General features: G+C 44.2%; 1 protein-coding gene across 1 annotated transcript in view; it reads right to left on the bottom strand.

Annotated features, from left to right (window-relative positions):
• Positions 1-2019: 2019 nt before the first annotated feature.
• The window catches only part of LOC137359141 (probable G-protein coupled receptor 139), a 31160-nt gene continuing 9661 nt past the window's right edge, over positions 2020-23518 (bottom strand). Inside the window, exons 4-5 of the mRNA XM_068025216.1 lie at positions 2236-2963; positions 2020-2199 (exon numbers count right to left, since the gene is read on the bottom strand). Of these exons, the coding sequence (XP_067881317.1) occupies positions 2020-2199; positions 2236-2963 (908 nt within the window). The remainder of the gene's footprint in view (positions 2200-2235; positions 2964-23518) is intronic.

The following is a 23518-nucleotide window of genomic DNA, read 5'->3' on the forward strand; positions in this document are numbered from 1 at the left end:
AATCTGCACTGCGACCATTTTAAGTGACATGCACTGTGACTATTTTAAGTGATAAAATGTGATAACTTTAAGTGAGGTGCAGTGCGACCATTTTACATGATATGCAGTCTGCCCATTTTAAGTTATATGCAGTGCAGCAATTTTAAATGACAGGCACTGCGGCCGTTTAAAGTGCTATGAAGTGCAACCATTTTAAGTGACATGCACTATGCCCATTTTTAATGATATCTAGTATGGACATTTAAAGTGACATGTAGTGCAACTATTTTAAGTGCTGTGTGGTGCGACCATTTAAAATGATATTTGTTAGTGCCATTTTAAATGATGTGCACTGTGGCCCATTTAACTGATGTGTGTATGACCATTTTAAGTGACATGCAGTGCTAACATGTTAAGTGAAATATACTGTGGCCATATTTAGTGATATGCATTTTGGCCATTTAAAGGGACATGTATTGCGGTTACTCTGAGTGGTAAGTAGTGTGGCAGTTTTAAGAAATATGCACCGTGGCCATTTAGAATGATCAGCAGTGCGAGCATTTTCAGTGTTTTATTTTTATTTGTTCATGGGATCTGAGCGTCGATGACTAGGCCAGCATTTATTGCCCATCCCTAATTGCCCTTCAAATGAGTGGCCATTTCAGAGGGCACTTTAAGAGTCAACGACATTGCTGTGGTACTGGAGTTAGATGTAGGCCAGACGAGGTAAGGACGAGAGAGTTCCTTCCCTGAGGGACATTACCGAAACAGATATTTTTACAACAATCGACAATGATTTCATTGTCACACTGGACTAGCTTTTTAAAAATTCCAGGTTTATTAATCGAATTCAAATTTCACCATCTGCCGTGGTGGGATTCGAACCCACGGCCCCAGAGCATTAGCCTGGCCATCTCGGCTACCGGTCCAGTGACATTACCACGTTGTCCGTTATTGCTATGTTAAATGATGTGCACTGTGGCCTTTATACGTGATATGTCTCCGACATGCAGTGCGAACATTTTAATTGAAATGCACTGTGGTTATTTTAAGATGGGAGCAAATCACGGTGTTCATTGTAAGTGTTACCTTCCCACGGCAGAGAATGTAGGAGATGTAAATGAGTAAAGGCTGATAAAGGGTAACAAAAGGTTATCAAATGTTATTAAGGATTATAAACTGTTCCAAAGCATTATCAAGTGTTATGCACGAACAGAAAGGATTGCAATGTTTTATATTCCGTTAGCAAGTTTTATAAATACTTAAAAGTATTAGAGATGGGTTACGACGATGTGCAAAAGTTTAGAAATGATTATAAATGGCTATATAGGCGCACAAAGGACTCCAGGTATGATAAAGGGATTAGAAATTATGATGGAAAATTCTGCCTTGCAACTTCCCCGTCACCCTGGGAACAGGAACTGTCACACTGGGAACAAGCCCCGCACCCATGCCGTATCACCATGGGAACAGACTCGGTCGACACTCCTGGTCATCCTGGGAATCGGCTCCACTTCACTCCCGGGCACCAAGGAAACAGGCCCACCCCCACTCCCCCGGCACCCTGGTAACAGGCCCCGCCCCTACTCCCCCGTACCCTGGGGACAGGGTCCGCCCCCTGCCCGTCCCCATAGCAGCAGGTCCCGCTCCCATTTTCCCTGCACTCTGCTAGCAGGGTCTGTCCCTACTCCACTCGCACTCTGGGAAGAGGCTCTGATACCCCGTAACGCTGAGAGTCGGCTCTGCCCTCACTCTCTGGCACCATGGAAACAGGCCCTGCCCCCACTCCGGTGTCAAAAGCGCCATAATCGCTATCGACACAGAGCTCGGCCGCACTCATCTGTCACCCTGGGCATTGGGTCTGCTCCCTCTCCCCCATCACGATGTTGAACAGACCTCACTACCACTCTGTCGTCACAATAGCGTCAGGATCCGACCCCCGCTCTGTGACCAACGCGTCAGGCTCCTCCCGACTCTGTCAGCACAGCAGCGGGCACTTTCTCCCGGAGGAGGAAATAGTCGGTGATTCAATTCCTCTCATCAGTGAACGAATTTAATAATTGTGGTAAAGGGATATTTCAGCACATTCTTCAACTGCTCTCTGAACTGAGTTTGGGTCACGGCATAAATCGCAGTATTTGTGCAGCAACTCAGAAGTTGCAGCATGAAAGCCAATTCCTGCAGAAAAAGAGGCATCGATACAGACACAGACCGCAAAAACTGCATAGGTAGAAATAGAGATACAGACACAGACACCGTCAAATACTGCATCCGGCTCCATATCGAATACACCATTAACACAGCCCATAACAGGATGAAATTCCCCGAGATAACTAACAGTAAAATGATGGATTTCCTTCGGCTCTCCATCTCTGGGTCTCTGCAACTCTCCACACTGCTGTGAGCCCGGAGTCTCCTGCGTCCTCTGTTGCTCACTAAGATTTGTCTGACGGTGAGAGAATTGAGCAGCAGTATCATGACAAATGGGAGCCCCGGGGTTAGAATGTGGTGGAAGAACTCGATTGCTACCCACACCCGAGATATCTGAGCGCCGAATGTTACCCGACAGAACCAGGGATCGTTCCACAGCAAATACCAACCTGCTAGCATAAAATACCAGGTGATGTTCTTTAAACAGCTCAGCACAGTCACTGTTCCCAGAAACACAGCCGCCGTTTTCTCACTGCAATATTTACTTTTCCATTTCTGGCAACAAATGGCCACAAATCGATCAAAGGTGAAAGTGATGGTGAACCAGACAGAACAGTCAGTGGCTGCATAAAGCAGGACGGCATGGATATTACACACGGGAATGGACTGCAGGAACTGAAACTGTTCCTTATAAATAATGGGAATGTGTCTCAATATCAGGTCGAGGATAATGACCAGTACATACGCCGCTGACATGGCCACCAGGTACCGAGTGACACATTTGGAGAGACCGCACTTTCCCCGAGACAGGATCCCAATCGTCAGCAAGTTGACTGTGAGGAAGGGAAGTAAATAGGGAAATTATACATCAGGCTGGGAGAAAAGCTACCAGTTTGATTGAGGAATGTTTGCGATTTACAAATGTGTTCCTTTATCCAGTAATCTGTTGGAATGATTGGACCTGAAAGAACAAATGGGAAGATCTGCAATCAGGTGGAAGGCAGGACAGATTAAATGACAATTGGATGATATTGAATATTTTAAACCCGATATTGATCATAATCCTCCCCTCCCTCCGTTTACTGCCTGCTTTAAAAACTGTTCCATCGCTAATCTCTCTCAGTTCTGATGAAGGGTCATCACCCTGAAACATTAACTTTGTTTCTTTCGCCAGACCTGCTGAATTTGTCTCGCATTTTATGTTTTTATTTCAGATTTTCAGCATCTGCAGCACTTGGCTCCTGTATAGAAAATTGATAAACAACACGGAATTCAGTGATTTAAAAGCAATGATTGGAAATGAATCCGCTGAAAAATCAATAAAACAAATAATCGCAATCATCACAAGTTGACTGTAAACAATGGAAATTATGAAGAAATTATACATCAGGTTGGGATTAAAAACAACAGTTTGATGGTGTTCGGGTCATACTTGTTGCCACATTCAGTATGTATCTAATTATTGTATCAGTGACTTCTGCTGGAGAGAGTGGGGGTTGGATTTAGTGGAGCCAGCTGGTTCCTGATAGCAGACCAAAAGATCGAGGGGATTCCCGTCCTGGCATTCGGTGTCCCCACCAGCAGAAATTCAATGACATTAGGGGAATTAACTGCTTGGTTCCGTGCTCCACATCACTTTAATTATGGGGATCACGCTGCCAAAGCTGTTGAACAATTTGAGGCCAGCAGCTCAGTAGTATCGGCAAGGCCACTGGCAGCAGCATAACTGCCAGTACTGCACCAGGCCTTGGTGAAAGACAATCTCTGGACGCCTAGACCCCAGATAAATGTGGTAAACACACTAGGGACAGTCAGCTAGTTGGGGCCACTGTCCGTAATGCACCAGACCTGGAGATCCTGCACCTCAGGTAACTATGATGAGGACACTTCTTGCCAGACGAAGTAAGTGGGAGCCACTGCAAGTACTGCGCCAGGCCTAAGGCCAGAATGATTGCTGGAGTCCCAGAGTCCATGTAAGTGTGTGGGGGGATGGTCGCGAGGACCTGTTAGGTAGTGAGGGCCACTGCTGGTACAACACTAGACCTGAGCCTACGCCCACTGCTGCACAGCCTTGACACCAGGCAAGGTTTTGGTGTCATTGGGGCTGGTCAGGGAGCTGGGGCCACTTCTGGACCTATTGCACTCCTGGGACCTGGATCATCACTGGAATCCCATAACCAGAACGTGTAGGGGCTTCAGGTGGACGTGGGGGTGGGGGGCGGGGGCAACTCAGAGAATGGCGCCCACTGCTTGTACCACACCAGGCCTGGAAACAGATGAATTGCTGGAGCCCCACACCCGAGGTATGTGTGGTGGGTTTCAGAACCAGTCAAGGACGGGGCCCATTTCCAGGATTACATATGACCTGGGACCAGGACGTTCACAGGAGGTCAGATCCCAGACAGGTGTGTTGGGATAGACAGGATCAGTCCGGGAATGGCTTCACGGACGGTACTACAGCCAGCTTGGGACTAGGAGCATCAGTGGACACCCATAACTAAGGTAAGTGTGGCACTGCCGACTGGACCTGTAAGGACATGTGGGGGGGGGGGAGGGGCACTCTCAGTATAAGACCAGTCCTGGGAGCAGTAACATCGCTGGAGACTTGGACACCAGGTAAGTGAAGTTTTGCAGCTGGGGCTAGTCAGGGAGCAGGGACCACTGCTGGTACTACATCAGTCCTGGAATCGGGAGCAGCTTTGAGGTCCCAGACTCCAGGTAAGTATGGTGAGGTTGCCGGTGCCAGTCCTGTAGCTCCTGGAAGGTGGGAAAGAGTGCTTATTGAATGCATAGGCTTTTATCGGAGAAGCAGTCTTTGCTTCGGGGATCCATCCATGGGCCACAGATTACCAATAGAAGAGGTTTTCCCCAATTATGCAGGGAGGCAGCCTTGTTTTACTGGGCGGCCTGCACAAGTGGTGAGCTCCCGCCAACCGCTCGTGTAATTCCATTTAAAGGCCTCAATTGACATCTGGATGGGAAGCTTGCCTTAGCCATCGTTCTATGGGCCCCGCCACCGCTTATCCTGTCTCACAGGGACCATTAAATTCAGCCTTGGGTTTAAATTAAAGAACCATAGTAAGATTGGGAAATTGAATAAAAACACAGGGATTTGAGCTCGAATCAGAAGTTGATTGAGAAGTTAATTAAGTACGAGGATTAAATTAAACATCAGTAATAATAGGTTTATAATAAATCACCCCCCGCCCCCCCTCCCGGTAAATATTGATGAGGACAGTAACATATTTCATGAGGTCTTTTATCAACACTGTAGTGAATGTCTTTTTGTCAGACTGGAGGAAGATATACTGTGTTGATCCCCAGGGTTCGATACGAGGTCCACTGATGTTTCTGATATACATTAATGACTTAGACTTCGGGCTTCAGCCCACATTGTCGAAATTTGCAGCAGTCATGAAGCGTGAAAGTACAGTGAAGAGTGAGGAAGATAGTGATGGAATTCAGGAGGACAGAGACAGGGCGGTGGAATGGGCAGAAACAACAATAACAACATGTGCTGATATTGCACCTTTAATGCATTGAAACGCTTCAAGATGCTTCACCGGCACATTATAAAGCAAAATAAAACACGGAGTGACATTAGAGGACCGTCGGTAACATGGTCAAAGGCTTGATCAAAGAGTTTTAATGAGTGTTTTAAAGTCAGAAAGCGATGTGGAGAGGTGTGTAGAGGGCATTATGGAGCTTAGGGCCCAGGCAACTGAAAGTACGATCATCAATGGTGAAGAGATTAAAATCCAGGGTGCTCAAGAGGCCAGTATTAGATGAAAACACATATCTTAATGTGTCGTGGGGCGGAAGGAGATTACAGTGATAGAGGACTGGATATGTGTGGGAAGTGGGACTCCCAGTGCTGGTCCAGAAAGGCGATGGTAACACCAGCTCGGCCTTTTCGTGCCACACCCCCGACCCAGAGAGTTCCATTTTTTTTCTTTGTCTACGTCCCTCACATCAGTATGCAAGTCACTTTAAAGATGGGATTCCCGCCTCCAATTCTGATTGCTAGCCAATCAGCTCAGCAGTATCGGCACTGTCACTGGAAGTTTTGGCCACTGTCAGTACTGCAGAGGTCTTGGACCCAGGCCCAGCGCTGGAACCAGGACGCAAGGAGAGTGAGATATGGTCATCAGGACCAGTATGCAAGTCCTCACCTCATGGGGATCCATAAAATCCAGCCCATAGAGTAGTGAGGCCATGGAAGATTTTGAAAACAAGGATGAGGATTTTAAATTTCAGACGTGTCTTAATCGATAGCCAATGTAGGTCAGCGAGCACAGCAGTGATAGGTAAATCGGAGTGAGTGTGTTAATGGGAGTGAACACAACAGCAGCTGAATTTTAGATGAGCTGAAGTTTATAGAGATTGGAATGTGGCAGATCAGCAGGAAGGCATTGGAATGATCAAGTCTAGAGCTAACTAAGGCATGAATGAGGGATTTGGGCAGAGGAGCCGAGGCAGGGGCGACGTCAGGCCATGTTACAGCGACCTTATTTGGCCAGTATTCAGGAGAAGTTTGTTGTGGCCAGTATGTAGCAAGCCCAACAAGAAAGGGCGCAGTTTTGGACTTAATATTAAGAAATGAAGTTAGGAAAGTGGAAGGTGTGGCAGTCAGAGAGCACTTTGGTGACAGTGATCATAATTCAGTCAGTTTGACTATAATTATGGAAAAGGGCAAGGACAAAAAAGGAGTGCTAGTTCTCAAATGGGCCCAGGTCAATTTTACTAAACTGAGGAGTGACTTAGCGAAAGTGGAATGGAAACAGCTACTTGAAGGCAAATCAGTGTCACAGCAGTGGGAGGCATTAAAAGGGAAGATTCAAGGGGTTCAGGTAAACATTCCAAAAAGAAAAAGTGTGGAACGGCCAATTCTAGAACCTCCTGGATGTCAAGGAGCCTACAGGGTAAGATAATGCAGAAAAGGAAAGTGTATGTCGACAACGAGAACTCAGTACACCAGAAAGCTGAGAGGAGTATAGAAGGTGGATGGATGTGATCCAAAAGGAAATTAGAAAAGCAAAGAGAGGGCGTGAAAGAATATTGGCAAGCAAAATCAAGATGATCCCTAGGATGTTTCATTAATACATAAGGAGTCAGAAGATAAATAAGGAGAGTGCAGGGCCCATGTGAGAGCAAAAAAGTAACATATGTGTAGGGAGGGAAGATGTGGTATGGTTCTTAATGAATACCTTGCATCTATCTTCACAAAAGAGGGGGATGATGCAGATATTTTAGATAAGGAAGAGGAGTGTGAAGTATTGCATGTGATAAGCATAGAGAGGATGATGTATTAATGAGATTTGCATACTTGAAAGGTGATAAGTCACCAGAACCGGATCAAATGTACCCGAAGTTGTTAAAAAAATCGAGGGAGGAAATAGCGTAAGTTCTGTCCATCATTTTCCAGTCCTCACTGGATGCAAGTGTCGTGCCAGAGGCTTGGAGAAGTGCTAATGTTGTACTTCTGTTGAAAAAAAGAGCGATGGATAGACCAAATAATTACAAGCCAGTTAGTCTAAGCTCAGTAGTGGACAAATTGCTGGAAACATTTCTGAGAGTTTGGATAATCTGCCATTTAGAAGGGAATAGATTCATCAAGGATAATCAGCAGAGATTTGTGAAGGGAAGATCTTGTTTGACTAAACTGATTGAATTATTTTAAGAAGAAACAAGGAATATTTCTGAGCATAGTGCATTTGATGTGGTCTACATGGAATTTAGCACTGTGTTTGACAAGCTCCCACATAGCAGAAAGGTTACAGCACACAAAATCACACAGTTGTTACAGTGCTGAAGGAAGCCTTTCGGATCGTCAAGTCCACACCGGCTGCCTGAAAGAGCAACTCCTCAGTTCCATTCACCTTTTTTCTCCTCGTAACCCTGCACATTGTTACAGTTCATATAACTGTCTAATTCCCTTTTCAATGCTTCAATTGAACCTGCCTCCTTCACGTTCCCAGGCAGCGCATTCCAAACCTTAACCACTCGCTGCGTCGGGAAGAGCTTTTCCTCATGTCACTTTGAAATCTCTTACAAAGTACTTTCAATCTGTGCCCTCTCGTTCTCGATCTTTTCACGAGTGAGAACAGTTTCTCTCTATCGACTCCTTCCAGAACCCTCGTGATTCTGAATACCTCTATCAAATCACCGCTCACCCTTTGTTTCTCCAAGGAAAACAGTCCTAACTTCTCTATTCTGTCTTCTGAACTCAAATTCCTCATCCTTGGAACTATTGTCGTGAATCGTCTCTGTCCTCCCTTCAATGCCCTCACATCTTTCCTCAAGTCAGGATCCCAGAATTGGCGCAATACTCCAGCTGAGGCTAAAATAGTGTATATTACAAGTTGAAGGTAACTTCCTTGCTCTTGCACTCTATGCTCCTATTAATAAAGCCGAGTATACTGCATGCTTTATTAACCGGTCTCTCAACCTGTCCTGTCACCGTCAATGACTTATGCACATATATACCTAGGTCCCTCTGCTCCTGCACCCCCATTAGAATTGTACTTGTATTATATATTGTCTGTGCACGTACTTCCAATCAACATGAATTGCGCATTTCTCTGCATTGAACTTCATCTGCCACCTGTCTACCCATTTCACCAAGTTGTCTATATCCTTTTGAAGTTCTAAATTTTCCTCCTCACAAGGTCAAGGCCATTAATATATGTTAGGAAATGCAAGGATCTCAACACTGATCCCTGGGGAACTCCACTGCAAACCGTGCTCCAAGCCAAATAACTTCCATTTCACACTACTCTTTGTTTCCTGTCACTCTGCCAATTTCATATCCATGTTGCTACTATGCCTTTTATTCCATGAGCTAAAGGTTTGCTCACAAGTCTGGTATGTGACACTGTATCAAATGCCCTTTGAAAATCGCTGTACACCACATCAACAGCATTGCCCTCATCAACCCTCTCTGTTACCACTTCAAACAAACTGCAGCAAGATTGTGAAACACAATTTCCCTCAAGAAATCCATGCTGGTTTTCCTTAATTAACTCTCATTTATCTATGTGACTATTGATTTTGTCACGAATGATTTTGTCTAGAGGTTTCATCACCAGCGAAGTTAAACAGACTGGTCTGCAGTTGCTATGCTTATCTGTGCACCCTTTATTGAACAAGGATGTGACGTTTCCAATTTTCCAGTTCTCCAACATCATCCCCGAGTCTCAGAAAGAATGAAAAATATAGCCAGTGCCTCTACAATTTCCACCCTCACTTCCCTTAGTATCCTTGGATGCATCACATCTGGTAGTGCTGCTTTATTTACTTTAAGTGCAGACAACCTGTCTAATAGTTCTTGTTTATCAAATTTAAGCCCCTCTAGTGTCTGACCTCCCACCTTTTTCAACAATTCCAGGGTTTATATGCCTATAGTAAACTTTGTGATGCCCTTTAATGCCAGCTGGCCGTTGCTTTTCATGCTCTTTCTTTGCTTCTATTACTTGCTTTTTCACTTTCACTGTGGACCTTCTATTTTCAGACTGGTTCTCAATAGTATTTCCTGCCTGTCATCTGTCATAAGCACATGTTTTCTCCTTTATCTTACTTTCTAACTCTTTTGTCATGCAGAGATCTCTGGATTTGTTTATCCTACCTTTCCCTTCGAAGGAGCATACCTTAACTGTGACCAAACTGTCTCATTTTAAACGTATCCCATTGTTCAGGTACCAGTTTGTCTGTCAGCTTTTGATTCCACTTGATTCACCCCAGCTCCATTCATACCCCCTTGATGTTGGCCTCACCCCAATTAATTATTCTGAACCCTGAATGCTCTTTGTCCTGTTCACAATTTCGGCCTAAACCTTATGATCCAATGATCACTATACCCTAAAAATTCTCCTATTGATAATTGTTCCACTGGGTCCACCTAATTCCCAAGAACCAGGTCTGGCAGTTCTTCCTTCCTCGTTGGACTAGCAACATACCATTGCAGAAAAAAATATCCTGAACACACTCCAGAAACTCTTGCCTCTCACTGTCCTTTACAGTACTATTATTCCAGTCTATATTTGGAGAATGAATGCCCCCCATTAAAACTACCCTACAATTTTTGCACCACCCTCTAATTTCCTTGCAAGTTTGGTCCTCCAGGTTCTTACCAACAGTTAGTGGCTTATAGGCAACACCGAGCAATGGAACTGCACCTTTTATTTCATTATCTCTAGCCAAATTGATTCCGCCATCGGACCCTCTGGGACATCCTTTTTCTGCAGCACTGCAAGTTATCCTTAATCAATGCTGCCACCGCCCCCCTTTTTTTTCTCCAGCACTGCAATGGTCTCCTTCATCCAAAAGTAAAGCCCATGGGATCCAGGGAAATGCAGCAAGGTGGGTGCAAAATGGGCTCAGTAGCAGGAAAGAACGGGTAATTGTTGATGGGTGTTTTGGCGACTGGAAGGCTGTTTCCTTTTGTGTTCCGCAGGGCTCAGTACTAGTTCCCTTTTTGTGGTATATGGAAGCAATTTGGCTATAAATATAGGAGCATGTTCAAGACGTTTGTACACAACATAAGGGGGAAAAGGCCGCCTGAATGAGAGCGAGGAGGATAGCTGTAAACTGCAGAAAGAGATTGATGGTCTGGTCAAATTGGCAGAAAAGTGGTAAATGGAATTCAACCTGCGTAAGTGAGAAGTGATGCATTTGGGGAGGTCAAGCAAGGCAAAGGAATGCGCGATAATTGGGAGAATACTGAGAAGTGTAGAGGAAGTAAATGACCTTGGACTAAATGCCCACAGATCCCTGAATGTAGCAGGGCAGGTAGATAAGGTGGGCAAGAAGTGTTGTGAGAGCCCATATTTTTTTGTTAAAATTTGGAATCTATATTTTAAAATGGAAGAGTCTGAACGTTGGGTGTTTTCCTTTAAAGGAAATTCAACTGAACGTTAACCAGTAAACAAGCTTTTGCTGGAACACATGTGATTTCAGGTTAACAACACAGGGAGTTCTAACCTGAAGGGACAGATGATTACAAGGAAATGACGGACCACGACATATAGCTGTCACAGGATTGTTGCTGATCTGTTTTTGCTATCACTTTGAATTGTTCAAAGATGTCGCTTTTCTTTTTACTAAAATCGGCAGTTGGAATTTGCTTTGGACCTGATAGAAGATCGGAAGAGAAAGAAAACTCCTGTTGCATCTCTTTGAAGAATCCCTGCTATTGAAAAGCAAAAGCGGGTATGAAGTTGTACTGTTGCCTCCTGTATTTTGAAGAAACATTGACCTTTTGCAGAAACTAACCAACTTCAAAAGAACTTTGCATCAAATGTTTGAGTACTGAATCCTGCGTTGTTGCACATTTACTGTAAGACCTATGTGAAGCCTTCTGCAGTTGAATTGCTTTGAACATCTCCCCAAACAAACTTTTCAGCGACCTCGCCTGGAATGTTTCCGAGTGCCAGCCAACAATTTGACTTTGGAACACCTCGTCAAAACAAAGAACTTCCTTCCAGATTATTGCAGTCTACTTTTTTTTAAATTCCTTCTATTCCTTTGTAACAGCTGTAAACGAAAATCCCTTTTTGTGGTAAACTCTTTGTTGGATGCATATGCGTGTGCGTGAGGGCAATGGTAAAATACAGGGCTTTAATATTTCATTTCGCATATATGGTTATTGGTTAAGACTTGCTTAAGAACAAAGTTCAATTTTGTTGTTTATTAAAGATGGTATGTTTTACTCTGGTAACAATTAGAGGATCTGTTTGGTTGTTTCGGTAGGTGGGAAAAATTATTGATAGGCTGTGCCCTGTGGAGAAGTGGGAATGATTTAACAGTGCACTCCCCCCGCATTGGTCGTAACATAAGGCATACGGAATCGTTTATTTTATTAGCTGAGGTGTAGAATATAAGAGCATGGAGGTTCTGCTGGGACTGTGCAATTCATTAGTTAGCAACAACCTGAGTACCGTGTGCCATTCTGGTCACCTCATTACAGAAAGGATGTAATTACACTCGAGAACGTTTGGAGGAGATTTACGAGGAGGTTGGTGGAACTGGAAAAATGCAGCTATGGAGAAAGATTGGATAGGCTGGGGTTGTTTTCCTTGGAACACGGAAGGCCCAGGTGAGAATTTAGAGGCCTGGAGAGAGTGGATGTGAAGGTCCTATTTACATGAAGAGAGATCAGTGACTAAGGAGCATAGCTTTAAAGTGATTGCTGGAAAGAGTACAGTGTTATTGAGGAAACAGAATAACCCAGATGGTGGGGGGTGGGTGGAGGGGGGGATGGGGGTGGGGGGCGGTGTTGGAACTCATTGACTGAAAGGCAGAAACCTAAATCTGATCTAAAACGGAGTCTCGATATGCACATCTGCAGCTTAACGTTCAGCGCTGGGGACCAAATTCTGGAAGGTGGGATTAGAATGGGTGGATCGTTTTTTGACCGACACAGACACGATGGGCCACGTGAACTCTTTCTGTGCTGTTTCAGTTCAATGACTTTCTATGAATTTTCTCTGATTTTCTTGGTGGACATCGACTATTTTAGTGAAGGTTGCCAACAATCTGGTTTAGTCTCACAAAGTTGCCAGGAAGAGGGATGCAGTCGTTAGCTAGGGAATGAAGTTGGGAATGGGATCTGAAAACAATGGCATCAATCTTCTCGATATTTAATTGGAACAGTCGATGTGTGAGGTAATACATTTTAGAAGGATGTATGTGGAAAGACAACACAAGGTATATGTGACAATTGTAAAGGGAGCGTAAGAAGAGAGCGACCTGGGCGTTTGCGTGCAAATCGTTGAATGTCACAGGGAAGGTGACAAAAGCAGTTAATAAAGCATATGAGATCCTAGGATTTATAAATAGGGGCATATCAAACAAAAGTTGGAAAGTTATGCTAAATCTATATGAAACACTACGGCACACCCCAGTACATAATACATGGAACCGCAGAATTCTTATCATATCGTACCAGGGATGTGGGAATTCAGTTCCGTGGAGATATTTGAAAATCTGTGATTGTTCTCTGAAGAGCAGTGAAGGGTAAGTGGAGATGTAATATAGAAGTTCAAAGTCATGAAGAGTTTTGATAGGGTATTTAATGTGAATCTGTTTCTAATATCAGCAAGTTCAGTATTAAGAAGACACAGATTGAGGTAATTGACACAGACCCAGAGGTCTAATGAGGAGAAATGTCTTACAGAGCAAGTTGTTAAAATGTGGAATTCACTGCCTGAAAACATGGTGGAAACATAGAAAGTTAGAAGATAGGAGCAGCAGTAGGCTATTCGGCACTTCGGGCCTGCTGTGCCATTCAAAAAAGATCACGGCTGATCATTTATTCAGTACCATGTTTCCGCTTTCTCTCAACATACCTTGATCCCTTTGCCATTAAGTAATATATCGATCTGCTTCTTCAATACATTTAATGACTTGGCGTCCACTGCTTTCTGCGGTAGATAATTGGACAGATTCACCACCCTCTGAGTGAAGAAATTTCTCCTCATCTCTGTTCTAACTGGCATACCCCGTATCGTGAGCCTGTGACCCCTGGTTCTGGCTCCCCAGCAATTGGGAACATCCTCCCTGCATCTAAAATAAAAGCAAAATACTGCGGAAGCTGGAAATCTGAAATAAAAATTAGAAATTCTCCCTGCATCTAACCTGTGTAGTTCTGTTAGAATGTTATATGTTTCTATGGGATCCCTTTCATTCTTTTAAACTCGAGTGTAGTCGAACCAACCTCTCCTGATACATCGATCTTACCATCCCAGGAATCAGTCCAGTAAATCTTCTTTGCACCCCATCCATGGCAAGAACATCCTTCCTCAGATAAGGCAATCAAAACTTCTCACAATACTCCAGATGAGGTCTCACCAAGGCCTGTGATATGGTGGGATGGGGGAGAGTGTGTTAAGGGCAAAATCTACTTGGCTGGAGTTAAGAAGCATAAAAGGTGCAGTTACATTGTTCAGTGTTGTCTTTAGGCAATCAGCTAGTGGGAAGGACGTTGAGGAATAAATTTGAAAGGAAATTACTGAAAGTTGCATGAATTATATAGTAGTTATAATTGGGGACACTCATTATCCAATTATGGACTGGGATAGTAGTAATGTAAAGGGCAGAGGAGGGCAAGAGTTTCTCGAGCGTGTTCAGGAAAATCTTCGACAAAAGTATGTTGCTAGTCCAACGTGAAAGGAGGCAGTGCTAGACCTGGTTCTCGAGAATCAGCTGTTCCAAGTGGATCAAGTGTCAGTAGGAGAACATTTAGGAGACAGAGATCATTGCATCATAAGGTTGACTCTGAGAAAGGAAAAATGAGAATCCAGGGGGAGAATAATGAATTAGGGGAAAGCCAACATCAATGGCGTAAAAATGGTGCTGGGACAAAGACATTGGAGTTAAACTTTGACAGGACAAACAGTAGCTGAAGAATGGGTTACCTTCAAAGAGCAGATAGTTCGGGCACAGTCAAGGTATATTCCCTCGAAGGGGGAGCGTAGGGCAAACAGATCTAGAGCTCAATGAATGAAAAAAGAGACAGAGTTGAAAATGAAGAAGTAAAAGTGTGTTTATGACAGATGTCAGATAGATCATAAAATGGATAACCAGGCTGAATATGGAAGGTTCAGAGGGGAAGTGAAAAAGCAAATAAGAGAAACAAAGAGAGAGTACGCAAAGAGACCGGCAGCTAACTTTAAAGAAAATCCTAAAGTATTTCTGCAGTCTCCCCCAGTACGCAGTCTTCCACGAGCCATGTTGCAGCTACTGGAGAAACACCGTGTAAGAGCAGTAGGCAAGTCTTGCGAACCCACAAGACAGTCTCTAATGGAATAGACAATGGGGAATATTTCAGTTTTGTATGTATAATTGGATGTGATCTTGGATAAAGATGTTCACGGAAAGGTTTTTGTTGGTGTTTTTATTGGAGGATGGTGACCAATTGGACACTGTCACTGGGTGTCTCAGATGGATGTAGCAGTGGAGAATAGGAGATTGATGGTGAGAAAGGGAAGTTGTCCTGTGGAAACTGAACTCTTAGCAGGGACTCTCCGACAGCCTGTCTGGGTCGAAGGCATTCAGGAAACATACTCCCGGCCTCCTCCTTTTCCACCTCCTGAGGTAGCCTTGGATTCCTGGTGCCAATTCCTGTGTCCTCATGATGGTGATGATATGAATGGTGCAGCAGAACACCATGAACTTGGACACCTGCTCCAGTGTGTACTGGAGGGCTCCCCCCGAGAGGTTCAGACATCGGAGGCAATGCTTCATCATACCGATGATCTGTTCCACGATGTTCCTGGTGACTCCATTTCTCACGTTATCGACATGTTAATTGCATGAGGTTGCTTGGCTGCAGGAGGTGGGTTGGGGGTGTAGAAACATGAGTTGTGTCTGGAGGGGAGTTTTCTTTATCTACGAGGAGCCACATTCTGATTCTGCATGGAGTTAAGGCCCCAACTAGAGGACTGTGTCCAATTTTGGTAACCAGACTTTAGGAAGAATGTGAAAGTCCTTGAGAGGGTGCAGAGGAGATTTGCCAGAATCGTTCCAGGGATGGGGATTTTAGTTACAGGGTTAGTTTGAGGAAGCTGGAGTTGTTTTCCCTGGAGCAAGGAGATTGAGAGGAGGTTTGATAGAGGTGTACAAGATTATGATACGTTTAATTAAGATAGACAAGGAAAATCTGTTGCCATTAACTGCAGAAACACAAACTAGGGGGCACAGATGAAAGATTGTGGGCAAGTGATACGGGGGAATATGAGGAAGAACATTTTTACACAGTGGATGGTACTGACCTGGAACTCACGGTCCATGAGTTGGTAGAAGCCGAGACAATCAATAATTTCCAAACGAAACTGGATGGGCACCTGAAAGAAATGAACTTATCGGGGATTGCGCGGGGGAGTGAGACTCACTGGAGTGTTCCACGAAGAACTGGCATGGAGGGGTCGACTGGCCTCTCCCTGCATATAAACGACTTTATTACAACATCTGCGACATTATGTTGGACACTGCGCCTGCTCCTACCTGGAAATCACCCCTAAAAATCTGAAAAGGACAAAGGGTGGGAAGGTGATATCCGCCAAAGCAGTCCTGGGAGAGAAAGAACAGCAGGAGACACAAGGGACCCTCCTCCAGCCAAAAAGGAAGGTGCTGTGAGCAAGGGTGAGACCCAGAGACTTGTGTGCTTCCATTGTAACAAGGCATGACATTCAAAATCTGGCTGCTGGCACTTACTTAAAGGGGCAACCGGTAGCCTTAATCAGGGAACAGCTGCTCAGTGCAGGTGAGGGCCTGATGGAAAACACGGAACAGGCTGTGGGTTTGAATCCCATGAGGGTGAAACCCAGGAAGCTTTCGACAGCCAGTGCAGCAAAAGTTGATAGGATTCCTGAAGGTTATCAGGGTTTGGTATTTGAAGGGAAAGTAACCTCAAACCCTTCGAGTGGGGCAAGCAAGCTCATAGTGATTCATAGGGACACAAGGGCCACCAGACCCCTTTTAACTGAGAGTGCAGTGAACACAAAAATGGTGGTAATAAAGGGCAGTCAGTGTATGCCTGTACCTGTACACCGAGTACAGCTGGACTGCGACCTAATTACGGAAGCGGGGACAATAGGGATTGTCCCTAGTTTGCCTGTGGACGGGGTTGGCCTGCTCCTCGGTAATCAGCTGTGGAGGATGAAGGTGGCAGCCACCCCACCCCTGCCGCCAAGTAGAGAAAGAAATACCGCAGGAGGTGAGAGAGGCAGAGCAGTGGCAGGAAACGGTCTCCTGCAGAACCCCAGAAAGTGCAATGGGTCAGGCCAAGATCAAATTAGTTCCTTCAAAGCAGACTGCAGTGGCACTGCAGGCAAATGACCAGGTCTGTCAGTCTGAGACTTGCTTTGGAAAGTTAGGAGACCCAGGGAATGAATTAAATGGATTTTCCCTAGCTGAGGCTCAGTGAGCCGACCTGGTATTGCAAAAGTTAGCACAGGCTGCTCAGTTTGAAAGAGAAACAGAGAGAGTCCCTGACTGCTACATTTTGAAGAATGAGGTACCGATAAGTACATAAAAACATAAGAAATAGGAGCAGGAGCAGGTCATTCAGCCCCATCATTCAATAAGATCATGCTGATCTGTCTCAGGCCCCAACTACTCTTTCAGACCTGAGTCGCATAACTCTCGTCTCCCCGAGATTTCAAAAATCTACCTTCCTCCTCCTTAAATACATTTAGTGACCTAGCCTCCACCACTCTCTCAGCTAGACAATTCCAGTGATTCACCACCCTCTGAGAAAATATATTCCTTACCATCTCAGTATTAAATGTGTGACCGCTTAGTCTGTAACTCTGTCGCCTAGTTCGTGATTCCCCCACCAGTGGAAACATATTCTCAACATCTTCTGTCAAGCCCCCTTAGATTCTGATATGTTTCTATAAGATCACCTCTCATTCTTCTAAACTCCAATTAATAAACGTCTAACCTGTTTAGCCAGTCTTGATAGCACAACCCCTTAATCCCAGGAATCATCCGAGTGGACCTTTTCTGAACTGCCTAGTATATCCTTCCGTAACTACGGGGACCAAAGCTATACGCAGTACTCAGGTGTGGCCTCACCAACACCCTGCACAGTTGCAACAAGACTTCCATACTTTTACACTCCAATGCCCTCGCAATTAAGGCCAGAATTCCATTTGCTTCCTAATTACTTGCTGCACCTGCATACTAAACTTTTGCGTTTCCTGTGCAAGGACATCCAAATCCCTCTGTACTTGTAGCATTTTGTCGTCCTTCTCCATCTAAATGATAATCTTCATTTTTATTCTCCCTACCAAAGTGGATTACCTCACACTTTCATACATTCTTTCAACTAAGGCAAAGGAAGACATGATTAATGGGAAAATACTGAGAAGTGCAGTGGAAGTGAGGGACCTTGGGATGAATGTTCACAGGTCCCTGAAGGACAATAGGGCAGGTTGAAAAGGTGGTTGAGAAGACATATGGAATCCTTTCCATTATGAGCCGTGGTATAGAATATAGGAGCAGGGAGGTTATGCTGGAACTGTATAACTCACTGGTTAGGCCACAACTTGAGTACTGTGTGCAGTTCTGGTCACTTCATTGCAGATTGGATGTAACTGAATTAGAGATCATACAGAGGAGATTGAAGGCGATATTGCTAGGATTGTGAAAATGCAGCTTTGAGGAATTATTGGATAGGCTGGGCTGTTCTCCTTGGAACAGAGAAGGATGAGGGGAGATTGGATTGAAATGTAGAAAATTTTGAAGGTCCTGGATGGAGTGGAGGTGAAGGGTCTATTCACCTTAGCAGAGAGGTCAGTGATGAGGGGGCATACATTTAAACCAGATGGTCGAATGATTCGAGGGAAGATAAGGGAAAAAATCACCCAGAGTGTTGCGGTGGTTTGGGATTCACTGTCTGAAAGGGTAGTAGTGGCCAAAACCCTCATCTCATTTTAAAGGTGCCTTGCTGCACCTCAAGTGCTGTAACCTGCAGGACTACGGACCAAATGCTGGAAGGTGGGGTTCTGTTTTGGGTGTAGGGGAGCGGGGGGGGGGGGGGGTGGGTCATTTTGGCAGGCAAGAACACTATGGGCCATTTGGCCTATTTCTATTTAGTGAAGCTGCGCATTTGTAGTTGGAAGCTCATATCGAGATCCAATATAACACCAAGGTGTGAACAGTCTGGTTTAGTCACACAGTTGCCACAATGAGGGATGGAGTCGGCAGCTAGGGAATGAAGTTCGGAGTAGGGACTGAAATCAATGGCTTCAATCATCACACTTTTGAATTGTCACAGCAGATGTGTGAGTTAATGCATTTTCGAAGGATGTATGCGGAGAGACAACACAAGCTACATGTTGCAATTGTAAAGGGACTGCAGAAACAGAGAGACCTGGGAGTGCAAATCATTGAAGGTCACAGGACAGGTTAACAAAGTAGTTAACAAAACATATTAGATGCTGTTCTATATAAATAGAGACATAGAAAATAAAGGCTCGGAAGTTATGTTAAATCTCTGTAAAACATTCCTACACATGCCAGTAAATGATACCTGGAACAACAGAATGTTAATCATATTGTACAACTGATCTAGGAATTCAGTTATGTGGAGGGATTGGAGAAGTTGGGATTATTTTCATTACAGTAGTGAAGGGTAAGAGGATATTTAATATAGAATTCAAAATCATGAGGATTTTGAGAAATGAGGAGAATATTCTTACACAGCGAGTTGTTGGGATCTGGAATTAGCTACTTGAAGTCATGGCGGAAACATATTTAATACGATCTTTCAAAAGGGAATTTAACAAATGCTGACAACGCAACCACGAGGCGGCGCAATACTTGAACATGCGCAAATGCAGGCTCTTCAAATGGAACGTCAGTGTCTGCGACGTTCAGACAGCTGCCTGGATTAATGAGACAGCTGCCTGGATTAATGCTGGCATGGCTTAATGTATCACGCGAAATGCTATCGCGAGATCGTTCCAGCAAACTAACCTTACATTAAGTTGGTTGGAAGCCCAGTAATATGCCTGGATACTCACTGTAATCCTCAGACCCATGGAATATTTCAGTAATGGTATTAAATACAAAATGAATTACATGTTTGATTGTGAATTGACACCCCGATCATTGGAATCAGGCAGATTACAAAATGTGCTGGCAGTTCGTTATTGCGCTTCGTTTAGATGACTGACCAGGGCTATTTCACCCGAACACAGCTACTAGCTCCTGCCACACTGGTTGCTCTCCCCCATCGGCAGCTTGCTTTCTTCCCCCCAAACCTCATCGCTTGCTCCAGACCTTGCTGCTTCCCCCCTCCACCCCGACCGACTTTTCTCCGCTCCTCTGCGCAACGCTCTCTGACTTCTTACTCCCCACATCCCCCCACCAACCCCCATTCAGCCGCTAGTTAGCGGCGGCGGCGCTTTCCCCCCTGTCAGCCACGTGCTGCCCAAAGAAGCAAGTGGTGACGGGGCGATGTAGGAACGAGTGTATTGAGTACTCTGTACAAGCAACACTCTCTAAAACTGGTCTCTATGCAACTTACTCTATTTAGGATTTAGGGACATAATTCCAGAGCTTAGGGATGAGAATAATAAGTTCTGGAAATATTCAGCAGGTCTGGCAGCATCTGTGAAGAGACAAACAGACTTAACTTTTCAAGTCTGTGGCACTTCTTCAGAATTGGTAAACTTTAGAAATGTAACAGTCTTTGAGCAAATGAAAGAGGAGAAGGGTGGAGAAGAACAAGAAGGAAGGGTTGTGATGGAACAGAGAAGGGAGAAATTAAATGACAGACTGTTACATTTTTAACGTTTACCAGTTCTGATGAAGGGTCACTTACCAGGGATATTAGCAACTTTTTTCTCTGCACAGATGCTGCCAGATCTGCTGTGTATTTCCAGAACTTTCCATTCACCCTTCGGAGTCCCAACATCCACAGTCATTTGCATTTATTTTAGTATTTGATTCACTGCCACTTCTCTTCCAGGAATGCCTACCTTGAAGAAATTCTGCTCTTCTCTTCCAGAGCTTAGGGCTTCGGCAGCTGAAGGCACGGCCATCAATGGTAGGGATGCTTATGAGACCAGAATTAGATGCATGCCGACATCTCCGTGGGTTGTAGCGCTGGAGGAAATTCCAGAGATAGGGAGGGGTGAAGCAATTAGGGATTTGAAAAGAAGGCTGAGAGTTTTAAAAATGAGGTGTTGTTGACCATGAGCCAATATAGGTCAGAGGGTACAGGGGGTGACGGGGAACAGGACTTGGTGTGAGTTAGGACATGGGCAGCAGTGTTTTGGATCACCTCAAGTTTATGGCGGGTAGAATGTGGGAGAACAGCCAGGAGTGTGTTGGAATAGTCAAGTATAGAGGTAACACAGGCAAGGGGGAGTGTTTCATCAGCAGAAGAGCAGAGAGATTGAGAGATTTGGCTGATGACACGGAGGTGTAGATAAATGTGAATATTTTGCCGGAAGCTCATCGCAGGGTCAACTATTGCACCAGGTTGTGAATAGTTGTCTTTAGTCTCAGACAGTTGACAAGGAGAGGGATGGAGTCGTGAGCTAGGAAACGTTTGTTGTTGGGTCTGAAAACACTGGCTTTAGTCTTCATAATATTTAATTGGCATGGCAGATGCGTGAGGTGATACATTGTAGGAAGATTTTATTTATATTCGTCATTCATGGGATGTATGTGTCTCTGGCTGGGCCAGCATTTATTACCCATCCCCAATTGCACGAGAGAAGGTGATGGGTGAGATGCTTACCGATGAATGAGGAGTGATAATACAAGCTAAATGGCACAACCTTAAAGGTGGTGAGAAGAACAGAAAGACCTGGGTATTTGTGTGCAATCTGTGAAGATAGCTGGACAGGTTAACAAACAGTAAACCAAGAAAATAGATCCCTAGACTTTATTAATAGACACATAGGTTAGAATCGTCAGCATGTTTTGGTAAATATATAGAAAAGACAAGTTCAGCTCCACCTGGAGCATTGTGTCCAATACTGGGAACCACACTTTAGGAAGGACATGACGCCTTTGGAGAGGGGACAGAAGAGTTTTTCTGGAAATTTTCCAGGGATGATGGATTACAGTTGGAAAGCTGGGATTGTTCTCTTGTGAGCAGGGAAACTTAAAAGGAGACCTGACTGATATATCTAACATTATAGAGGTTTCAGATCAATTAAATAAAGTGAAACGGTTTCCAATGTGAGAGAGGCCGTTAATCAGAGGACAAAGATTTATGGCGATGGTAAAAAGAAGCAGAGGCGACACGAGGATTTTTTATGCAATGGTTGTTTCGGATTTTCAATGTATCGTCTGATTAGCTAAAGGATACAGATTCAATAGCGGATTCCAAAAGGGAATTAGATAAATACCTTAACGAGAAAAAAAGGAAGGATCTGGGAAAGAACCACGGTGTGGTACAAAATGGAAGCTCTTCAAAAGGGTCAGCACTGACTTGATAGACCAAATGGCTTCCTTCAGTGCAATGCTATTCTTTGATTCTATGATTGTTCCTGCCTCAACTTTCCCAATATTCCTATCCTTCCAAAATGTGTTTGATGATGTACCACAAAACAGCCGTGTTACCAAATTAGAAGCACATTGGATTAAAGGACCAATGTCAGCCGTGGCTCAGTTTGTAGCTCTCTTCCCTTTCAGTAACAAGCTTCTAGAATCAAGTATCACTGCAGGACTTTGTGAGAATAAGAAATACTGAAATGTTGTTTCTACAGCTTGTGGAAAGTTGCCAAGAAGTAATTTTTACGCAACATAATGAAATCACTGAAAAAGAGAACTGATAAGGGTATGTAAGTATAGACCTTGAGACAGTACATCACTGAAAAAGAGAACTGATAAGGGTATGTAAGTAAATACCTTGAGACAGTACATCACTGAAAAAGAGAACTGATAAGTGTATGTAAGTAAAGACCTTGAGACAGTACAGCAGTTAAAAATTGTGCTTAGGCAGATAAAAGAGAAACAGCAAGAGTTAGAACAAAGGATGTAGTGAATAAGAAACTGCCCCACTAAGATAAAGGCTGACAGCTGCAAGTTAAAACACACAATGGAGAGCCAAATAAGGTAAAACAAAAACAAGAGTTTGGGGCTAGAAAGTTAGAGTAGGGGGAGAAGTAAACAGAGGAGGAGACTGTAGCAACCATAGGATAGGTTAGTGTCATAATACGTTATAACCAATAATGTAAAATAAAGGCGTGGACAAATGGATTTGTATTGTAGAAACATGAACTGAATATGTTGATCAGTGTGCCTGCTTGTAGGACACCCGATCTTGCAAGAACGTTAAATAAACTTACTTCTTCAGAGTTTGACTTGGTGTAAATTATTATTAAGTGGGCTACGTTTCTCACAATTGGGGGCTCGTCCGGGATCTCTTCATCATTGCCGGGACCGTGGCCGACGACAGACGAGAAGACGCATCCCATTAATTTAAAAACGGTCTCGTTTCTCTCGTTGGTAGCGGACCCGAGTAATCGACTGAACACGATCCTAGGGAAGTCACTCTGAACGAGTATTTAGTGCGGCAGGTACACACGTGAAGTCAGGCAACTCCGTGCACGGACCAAGGTAAGAAAAACGACTTTTAAGTATTATCTTGGTGACTTATGGTTAACTGTAGGATAAGACCTTCTAAGTACTAAAAGTCCTTGAGGAGTGAATTTTACAGTCCTGCAGTATAAGACCCTTCAGCTAGGAGGTGAGTACTGTATGGTATAAGACCCTTCAGTTAGGAGGTGAGTACCGTAAGGTATAAGACCCTTCAGCTAGGAGATGAATACCGTAGGGTACAAGACCCTTCAGTTAGGAGGTGAATACTGTGGGGCAGTATAAGACCCTTCAGCTAGGAGGTGAGTACTGTATGGTATAAGAC

Source organism: Heterodontus francisci, unplaced genomic scaffold (assembly GCF_036365525.1).
Source record: "Heterodontus francisci isolate sHetFra1 unplaced genomic scaffold, sHetFra1.hap1 HAP1_SCAFFOLD_54, whole genome shotgun sequence".
NCBI classification, from domain to species: domain Eukaryota; kingdom Metazoa; phylum Chordata; class Chondrichthyes; order Heterodontiformes; family Heterodontidae; genus Heterodontus; species Heterodontus francisci.